This window comes from Leptosomus discolor, chromosome 1 (assembly GCF_034619465.1).
Source record: "Leptosomus discolor isolate bLepDis1 chromosome 1, bLepDis1.hap2, whole genome shotgun sequence".
Classification (NCBI taxonomy): domain Eukaryota; kingdom Metazoa; phylum Chordata; class Aves; order Leptosomiformes; family Leptosomidae; genus Leptosomus; species Leptosomus discolor.
The window spans coordinates 146,093,271-146,103,709 of NC_141391.1; the positions used below are offsets into that span (position 1 = coordinate 146,093,271).

At 39.4% G+C, this 10,439-nt stretch overlaps 1 protein-coding gene across 2 annotated transcripts in view; it reads right to left on the bottom strand.

Moving 5' to 3' along the window:
• BCAT1 (branched chain amino acid transaminase 1) overlaps positions 1–3,856 on the bottom strand; it is a 41,632-nt gene extending 37,776 nt beyond the window's left edge. For both annotated transcript variants that reach the window (XM_009958053.2, XM_086466701.1), the window contains exon 1: positions 3,791–3,856. In XM_009958053.2, coding sequence (XP_009956355.2) covers positions 3,791–3,808 — 18 coding nt within the window. In that variant the 5' untranslated portion in view covers positions 3,809–3,856. The remainder of the gene's footprint in view (positions 1–3,790) is intronic.
• Positions 3,857–10,439: the final 6,583 nt, after the last annotated feature.

The following is a 10,439-nucleotide window of genomic DNA, read 5'->3' on the forward strand; positions in this document are numbered from 1 at the left end:
CACTACCACAAGTCTTCACATTAGCAAGTCAATCCAGATTCACTTGTCAACTACAGCTACTTTATTCTGCTTTGGCACAGCAGACTAGCCTGTATTCCTTAGAAGGTCTGCACCACTTTGGTGCAGTAAATAGGCTGTTCAAAATGAAAACAAAATAACTGAACTTTGCACCATTAAGATGCCCAACTCATTCTACATAGCTTCAGATCATTAAAACACAGAGAAACCTAACAGGAGTAGGTAATACCTTCCTAAAGTGTTCCATGTATCAGTCTCTCAAAAAGAACACATATTCCATGACAAAAGGTTACATAAAAACTAAAATAATCTTTCTGCATATGGATTGATTACATGAGGGGAAAAAAAGGCAATCATAGATGCCTTTAGTTTCTTAAGACCAAGTATTATGAATTCCAAGTCAGAGCTAACACACACATTAAAAGAAACCAAATTAGAGTTACATATGGAAATGGACCAGTACATTGTGCAAACAACATTCATTCTGCCTTGTGACGGCACAATAAGCAGAATGAAAGCATTAAAGAAATTACCAGATCTTTAGTCATAAAGTGCCTTAGATATTATTGTGTGCTACTTCGTGGTATTACTGAATGCAAAAAAACATGTAGAAGAGCAAATCCAGATATATGCATTTCTTAATTGAACATTCTGAAATACATTCAGTGGTACAGAGGATGGCTCCATTACCGGTTTCATACTCCCCTCCTAGAGATCCAATGCTGACAATAGGCAAAAACTACAAGTATAACTTCTTAGGTTATGGTCACAAACCATAGCCAGTTATTTAAATAAATAAATAAATATGCGCTTACAACAGTGGGGGAGGGAAGAAGATTTCACTCTAGGGGAAAGAGCTGGGCAGATAAATCCCGGAGATTTGACATTTTCTACAATACAGGAAGTTCTAGCATAATCATTCCTTTCAATGTTTCTTATCTGTCCCAAGATCACCCATCATGTGTCAACTCTAAATGCAATACATTAGGTATCTTGTAAACCACAGGTCGCTCAGGATGAGATTTTTAACTGCAGAAAGTGAGTCAAATTAAGGTAGCTCAGTAGCAGTTAAAATGAACAAACTGGCAATTCTGACCTATTGACTGAAGCCCATGGGAATCAAAAACAGAGAGCAGCTAGCAGAGGGACTCACTGCTTGCTAGAAGCCTTAAGTAGCATTCATTCCTTCCCTCCCACTGTATAGGGAGTCTCCAAGTCCACCTTTCCAAGTCAGGCAGAAATTGCAGTAAAATTCAAAGCAGCTCACCCCACCTAAAAAGCACAGCACTGTATTCTAAAAAGAAAAGTCTTCAGAGGGCTAATCTGGCATTCAAACATTGGGCATCATCCACTTTAAACAATATGTTCTATGTAAGCATAAATAAAACCATACCCTGTTTTTATTTCCCACAGTCTTGGATTACTTAGGTTACTGGCACAAAATTGCAGCTTTCTTCAGCACAGTCAGCCCCATGGGTCAGCTTGATTCCTTTGAAATATTACTAGCTAGTTTCTGAAATTGTAACTGTAACTGCCTTCCACAGAAGTGTTTGTGGAGTTCCCTAGAAATGAATCCAGGCTATTTTATTTGTCATTGACTGGTGTTATTTTTTCCTCCATTTATAAAGTTTTTCTTTTTAATTTGTCAATGAAGTTAAAGAGACTGCAAATAATTATTATAATGCATGATACTGCAATCAGTACCTGTATTCCCATCATAACTTTCATACACACACACCCCCCCAGCACAATATTTTCTAAAAAACTGTACCCCTTTCTCGTGACTGAAGCTAATCTTCAGAAACAGGGACATAAGGCAGGAATGGACTTACAAATTAGACTTCAGCCTGAGCCAGCTGTTTTTTTCTAGTATCATTCCCTTTATGACCATCTGTCCCACCTGCTAACATATTTTTCCCCTCGCACAAACGCTCCACTACAACAATTTGCCATTCTGGCTGCCATACAAGTATTGATGGAAAGGAAACTGGATTAAATCCAACTTTGTGCCACCCAATATTTGGAGCTTTGGTAAGGCACCTGCTTCACTGCTGGTATAATTAAATCTGCCTTAAGTCTGCTTTAGTTTATTCCCAGTTTACCTGTGACTCGAACACTATCAGAGTTTGTTGCCACTCCACCTTTCTTCTGGAGTGCTTCAATGAGTGGAAGGAAACAGTTCAGTGCCGTTACACGAGTCTCTTCTCTGTAAGGCAATTTTTGTTTTTAAACATACTAGCACACTCTACTGAAAGAATCTACTGGGATCTATCTTGTCTGTTTAATAAAGGTGAATTCACAAAACAACTCTGCACTCCACACCTGCGAATTCTTTGGGTTTCAAAACTGGTTTCACGCCTGGTTTTGTCAACATTTTTCAAAACAGACCTTCTGGCTGAAAAGTCATCCTAAATCTTTCTTCTTGGGCAGAATTGCCAGAGAGACACAATGCAAAGGAATGAGGAAGAGAAGAACTGGGAAGGGCTGAGAACTGGGAAAAATAAATTAAATGGCATGTTGCTACACGGTGAAATTCTGTAGTCATGGACTCTCAAGAATTCTTTGCCATTTTCAGTAAGACCAGTATCAGAATAAATCTTATCAAGGAGTCCAACACATTTTCTGCAGCATTTATTTTCCATATCTGGTTAAAGCCTGGCAACTAAAAGGGAAATAACTACTTAAGCATAATTCAGAAGGCTACACAGCAGTGACACTGCCCAAAAAATCAGGAAGAACGTGACAGTTACAAAGTGTACCATTATAATTTCATCTCATGTACTGCTGACGATCATCAGCAAGAGCAGGAAGGGAACTGCTGAAAAAGCACAAGTGAGGTCACCTTTTTCTGGGTACTCTTTTTACATCTGCAAAATACAGATGAAGATTTTTCAAGACTGTAAAGCAAGGAAAAAAAGGAGGAAAAATAATTACAGATGTGTGACGTAAGGAATAAATGCAAAAGAAGTATGAAAGAGAGGTAGGAAAAAAAGGGAATGAGGACAGAAGGTAGAATTCGAAGGAGCACATGCTGATAGGCTTTGCATTTCCAACAGAAAATTAAAAGCTGACATCTGTGTCCATACAGTGTTTAAAATGAGCTCTTGGTTACTAACACTGCATTCAGGAAGAAGGCAGAGGAAAAGAGTGACGTCTTAACTGAGCTCAGTTCTAAGCATAAGATTGAAATAAAATAAAAAAAAAAAGAAGGATTTAATTTCATGTCAGTTCCTAACAGCTGCTCAGCATTCCTTATTATCACATCCCTGTTTGTTTGTTGAGTGCTGATAATGTGACAGAGCTGTGGTGTGCTTCGAAGTCCTTCTGAGATCCTTAGCTCTGCAACTTTGAGACCAAATGGAAAAACCTACTTTTGAACAGCATTCGTAACGTCAAAGCTTAACAAATAACAGAGTGTTACATAGACTTTGTCAGGAAAAAAAAAATTAATGGGTGGAATCAATCTTTATTTCTATTGCTTTTGAAGAAGGTAAGAGTTAAAAATAAAATCATCTATACCATTTTAATTTTTGCTTAATGACTACTAACCTTTTAGCTAGTACCTGAAACTATAATAAATCCAAGTTCTTCTTGTAATATTCTTAATTTTTGCACTGAGAACATTTTCAGCAAATGCAGCTTACAGAATTTTTTACAGAATTATGATGTTCAAGTGTGTCAGTAGCCTGCATACCAATCACTACCATGTTAACGGATGCTGTCTGGCACCATCTACTGAAATGCTTCAGCCATCTTTTAACAAACAATGTACCTTGAAAGATTCAGTCATATGCTTTGCTGTTTCTCCCGAACATCCTCCAGCCAGGCACTCATTCTGACAGCCCTAAGAAGAAATAAAAGCAGAGGAAATCAAATTCTATGCACATTGCAGAAAAGTTGATACACACTCAGTTAATCCTTTTTAGGGACAGATGGTAGTGAATGACCACTCAGATTTTGCCATTAGTAAAAACATTAGCAAGAACTTTTTTAGTAGTTTCTTAGCACAACTTTCCACCTTCTAGGTTTTTAGTTTTGCTTCAGTTGCATTATTTCGTGCAACTGTATTTCAGAGCTTTATAGGAGAGACAATGTCTTAGATTAGATACAGCTCTGAAGTGCAGAAGGGTATGGATAACATCACAAGTCTTTCATTCAAAGCCAAATAAATAAATTGTGCTTTTACACAATTCCATCAGATCCCAGTTTCTCTACTAATGCATCCACCTAACAGATTTGGTTTTGCCTTTTCTCAGAGAAGCTTGACTAGGCAGAATGGAAGAAAAAGGGAAACAATTGTTAAATACTTCATTAAATGAAGACAGTGATAAAGAACGCCCACCTATATAAATACATAATCAGAATATTTTGAATTATCTACTATGTTGAACTTAAAGGTTCTGCCACTGACCATGCTAGAAAGGAACGGAAAGAAAAGGAGTAATAGTTCTAGGCATCCTTATGTTCAGCAACAGTGGGAAAACAGACAATTGCAATCAATATCCCCAGTTTCCACAGCATGGGGCTGGCACCTTTGTGGACCCTCCTTCATTAGCTAGACCTTCCTCGCCAAGGGCCAGTAAATGCATTTTAAAAATTTACACCCGACAGCATGGAGCAAAGGAGACCAATACAGCCCTGACAGCATTTCTTGTTTCTGAGAAGCCTTTAAGAAAGAGCTGGAAACGTGAAGTGGGGGCAGAGGTTTGGGAGAGGGAGGAAGGTGCCAGGAGCAAGACTGTCTGGGGGATGGGCCATGAAGGGGATGGCTAGGAGGATGGCTTAATTGAAGCACAACTGTCAAGAGGGAGAGGATGGCAGAAGGGGTGGCTAGCTGATGAGATGAGGTCAGGGATGGGTGGGCATGGGGGAACAGTCAGGCTGGTCAGAGGGGCTGTTTGAGGGGGTGAAGGAAAGACAGAGGCACTAAGGAACGTTGTTGCCAGGGCTGACAGGCAAGGGGCTTTCAACCCTGCAAGTGAAACGCCCTAGCAGAAGCCTGCACTGGCTGCTCACCGCTTGGTGGCTGTCTGCCACCCCGCAGCCTTGCCGCATTTTGGGTGGGTGGTCCCAGGCCAGGTGGGAAAGCCCCAGGTGAAACGTATATAAACCCCTGAAGAAAGAGGTGCACAGGAAACCCTTCATGGTCACCCTGCGAGACCTCTGCCCAAGCTCTTAACCAGGGAGCAGCCCTCGCCCTACAAGGGGGGCTGCATATAGGGTGGATGGCGGTGCCAGAGAGACACCGGCCACCACAGTCCTGCAGTAGCCACCAAACACCAAACTGTGGGGCCACGACTGGGACTGCGTGGCTCACGGGCTGCAAAGCACGACACACACAAGGCAAATAACATGATTTTTTTCACATCTTGGGGATAGGGTAGATGGGAAAAGAAAAAAGAAAAAAAAAAAAGAAGCGGTCTCTTCAGTAACAGATAGCAGGCCTGCTACCAACAAAAGAAAAAGCAAACTCCAGCCACAGCAGATCTGGCTTCCTCTCCCCTCCCCCTCAATGCCCCAGGGAGGCCACAACATCCCTCCTGCCTTTTCTCACCATCAGCTTTAACCCTTCTGTTCCTCTTTTTTTTTTTTTTTTCTAACCCTCTACAGCGAGACATGCCACCACAGCTACAGGCTCGTTCCTATCAACTAAAAGAGGGTCTGCTGAGAGAAATCATAAATCACTTTACAATGTACCGATATGCTTTACCTTAAAACCTTATTAAAAACATGCCTATTTGCCTTAACGCTTAGGGGTTTTTGCTCCAGAAAGACAAGTCTTTTTGGTGGAGTGCTCAGTGGCATTCAGTGTCAGATCCTAGGAGGACTAAAGTGTTACCAGAACTGAGGGACAGTCTAAACTAAGCACTGTATAACAGCTCCTTGCTTTCCCTGTAATCCTTCAAATGCTTCCAAATTCAGTGGTAAAACCCCAGAAGGCCTTCATGGCACCATCATTTTATCATAGTTGAGTATTCTGCAGATGAATTAAGCCAGGTGATTTTTCTTTGCACTGCAGTGAATTTGGATGGAGAGTGTGCTGGTAACCAGGATGGTAACTGCCAGCTGTGGAGCAAGAATTTCTCAAGCAGCTCCAGGTCCGTTGCTGGCTTTTGTCTAACATCTAGTATGCAAAGTCGATTTTCTAATAATAATTACTAGTGACAGCAAATACTGACAAATACTCAACCATAATGCTTCAGTTTCTTCCCATCTCTGCTTAATGAAGTTGCCCTAAAGCAAGTGTTGGCATCAGCACAGAGAGGACCCAAGCTGGATACAGTTTAATATTCTCTTTCATGATCTTTAAAAAGATACAAAACTTGTATGTGAATTTCAAGTGGGGACCACCTACAGGAACAGCTCCTGGGGGCTCAAGCATGTTGCCCTTTCTGTTCAAGGTTCCCACTGAACTCAGTGAAGTCAACAGCCCATTTTTGGGGCATATGCCATGGGACCAATCCTATTCTCCATAAAGTCACTGTGTTTTACAGATTTAGATCATATTTAAAGCAACTAACTAACTGCCTTTGTTAACCACACTGAGATCAAATTGAGTTAACCCCTCAGCACTAGAAAGACATACCACAATTACTTTCTAATTGATGGAGTCATATTTTAATGGCTCCATGGCTTTTAAATCTGAAACATGTTGTTAAATGCAATAGGGAAAATTACTCCCCGGTTTAGTGCCAACATTGCCAAGGGAGATATGCCAAGCATAAATTTGCCCTTTGTGTTTAATAGCATGGTAGATTTAAAACACCATCTATTAAAACATTGATGTTATCCTAAACATACATTTGAGCCACTGGGTCAATCTCTCCTCAAAAGTCACTCAAGTCGGTACCAAGTTGCTATGCAATTACACAAGCATGGCAGTATTTCCTATATCGTCGTGTAGAGTTCACAACATTTTCTTTATGGTATATGTAACTGCTTTTTCTAAATTGGAAATAGGACAGTATTTCACAGTTTTCCTTCAAAAATATTGAAACTGCACATTGATTTTATCATTACTGTAAACCCTGTCTGACATGAAAGTGTAAATCATTACACAAGATTAAATTTTGTACAATTGGGGTTTATATGTCATTGTATCACTGAGAAAAGCTGCTAAAACAAAGACCTGGTGATAAGTAATTCTATCTTTACTTTTATAGAAGATCTCAATGGTGTAATAATCACTGCAAATCCTTTAGCATTTGCAAAAGTAATCACGATGTACTCAGTTGGGTAATAGTGCTCCGTCACATTAGTACTTACTTCCAGTCTAACTCTTTATATAAAGAAGAGGTAAGCCTTAGGGGGGTTAGTCTCCTCCCAATAAGTCAAGGACCATTGCGTGTGTAATACTCACCAGCACTTTTGGAAATTTTATACTTGATAGTTGTCACCTGCACTTCTGCTAGATGTTTCCCAAACCTGAACATTCAACTTCAGCATTTGGTCCTCAGACTGCATTAGACATATGTATTTTCAACATCTTTCAGCATCACTCCAATCGACACCTCTTGGCTTTCCCTGCTGTCTTTGGCACACCTTCTCTGACTGCTATTCTGTTACGGGCGTGAGACCTTGTAGCCACAGTGTTGACCTGCAAGAGCACCCAATCGACTTCACTATTACCATCTTGCCTCTAGTTATGCTCATCTTTTAGGGTACCCTCCTGCATCTCACAGCTTCTTCAAAATGACAAATCTACCTCTCTTACACAGTCAGATCACCTACGCTTCAGCTGAAAGGACCTTCTGCTACAAAAATAGGCCCATCCCCTCTCTAAACTCCCCAGACTTCCTAGACTACATGAGTCTGCCTTAGTTTTTCCTGCACCTCACTCACACTTGGTGGCTTTTGAGACCAAGTGATGGCAACAATGTCTTTGTTCTCGTTTGGGACTATCTGTTCTATAAACTGTGATTCTACCAGATCCTTTGTCAAACTGCTGTCCTTAGGTTTTAGCTACCCCATTATCCCATAGGCTCATCCTCAGTTATGAAATAGGAACTGAAGATTATCAGAAGCTGCAAACCGCACTTCTTTAACCTACAGTGTATGACATTATTTACTGAAAAAAAAAAGCCTCAATCCTCAAAAAGAAATTTGCAGTTATCTCTATATACCATGTACTTTATCACCTTTTTTACAAAGAAATCTAATTCTTTAATCAGTTCTATGCTTGCTTAGTTTTCCCTGTTGTTTGATAACTCTTCTCACCACTGGGGTAAAGAAATACATTGCAAATAATTTCTACAGAGTTCACACTTTCATCTAGGAAATCACACTGGCTGTTTTTCAAAACAACTCAAGATCTGCAGTTTCACAAAATCCTAAGTCATCTTTTTGGTTTCACCAGTGTGTGCTTATCCAAGTCAGCCCACAGACAGCTCTGATATTTCATCAATAGCACAAGGAACACCTGAAAACCCAGTTTTGTGCCCATGAAAAGAACTGTAGACAGTGCTTTGTTGGCAGGCTTTGGCTTTTCATGCAGGATGAGAACCTAAAGAAGCAAATAAGCCACAAATCCACAGCTATGGCTGCATATAGTTCTTTCTACTGAGGCAACCCCCATCTGCTATGCAGAGAAACTCAAAACTAAGACCACCTTGTAGCAGTCATGAGGCCCCAGCAAAGATGGAGTGGGAGTTTCAGTCAGAAGTAATTTGAAAACAATTTTCAGTGAAGAAAGTCCTTTCTGAGATGTTTCTCCAAGAGAAAACAGTGTCTTACTGCTTTTTCACATGCTTACTTATGGCTACAAAGTGTCTAAGAAATATTTCATGCTCTAATGTACACTGGAAGGATAATGAAATTAGAATACTTATCAGATTCCAGGAATCTAACAGATCAATAAATTCAATACATGACTTATACTATGCTACTGCCTACAGGCAAGCCAAATCAGGTGTCTGATTACAGGTACTTTGGCATTCAAAGCCATACAAATCAGAGTTGCCTTTCTGTTCCATGTATAAAATAGTCCAACATGCTCAAATGCCACATATTCTGTGTATCGCTACAGTCATATAAGACACTTCCACCACTTCAAAACAGTTTTCATCTGCCCCTAGGAAATTTTAATATTTTGGCAGCCACACCACATAAAAGATCAATTTGCAGAAAAAAAAACAGTAATGATGTTCATAACTTTAAAAAAAAAAAAAATCCACCTACGGGCAGGCTGAGAGAGAAATCCTGAATATTTCTGTAGGGCCGAGTCATACAACACTATTTTTTAATATCAACTAAAGAGACATTTACTTAAAGATATTTATGAAAGACTTCCAGAGCTCAGAAAGCTCATTTATGGAATCTAACAGCCAGGCATGTTTACTTCAGCTGTCATGGGATTAGCTGCACAATAGAAAAATATTTTAATATTGCCTTTATATTGTATGTATGTGAATGTGAACATACACATATATATGTGTAACCATGCAAGCGTTACCAAGTACTTTCATTGGGCTGTGTCACTTACATGATAGCATGGCACACCTTATCCACACAACTGCTTTTAAATCTACTCTTTCCAAAATCAAGACAGAAGGAGCAAGAAGACTAATTCTTACATTGTATTTCTAACCACTTAATAAAAGCAAACAGAGATCTTTGAGGTAACTTTGTTAGGGTGGAGCACTCTCCATGTATTGGCTTGCCAGTCTTCAATAATGAATTCAAAGAACATGTACAGCACAAATCCCAGCGCAGCTCCAGTGATGCACCTTAATGTACGCACAGATCTGCATTAGACGAAAAACAAAAAAAAACAAAACCACCAAAACCAAATGAAAAAAAAAAGCACTAATCGGCATACGCAGGTTCAGTGCTTAGCTTTTTAGTTAGTTCACCAAGAATTCTTATTTGTGTTGATTTCTGCACTTCCAATAAATTTTTTCAAAACTACTCTTACCCAACATATATCTGCCCTGATGCCTTGTCAGCTCGGCATTATCACCTTACTGTGGCTGTCTGTTCAACCTTGAGCTGGCAATATGTTTATTAAACAGTGAGGCAGTATATAATATGATATGCAATGAAGAAAAATACAAGGCAACTAGCATAGCAGAAAGAGAAAGCTTCCACATTATTTAACGATAATTTTGTGTCAGAGTGAAAGCATCATGACTTAGAAATACAATAATTTCTTTATCTAAGAAAGCTGCATTGCACAAAGTAAGGTTAAATTTAAACAGATTATCATTAAATAAGGTCAAAAGACTATGCAGGCACTTATTGAGCAGTTTATTTCGTTTAATTTAAAGCAATTTAAGTAGGTTCAATACAACTGAAATATGTTCCTTTTAAAACAAGTATCACTGTTTTTATTATGCTTAAATGAAAGACAATTTCGACTATATGAGCACAACTTACTGGTTAGAAAAACCTTAAAACAGAGAATATAAGGAAATGGAAGACCC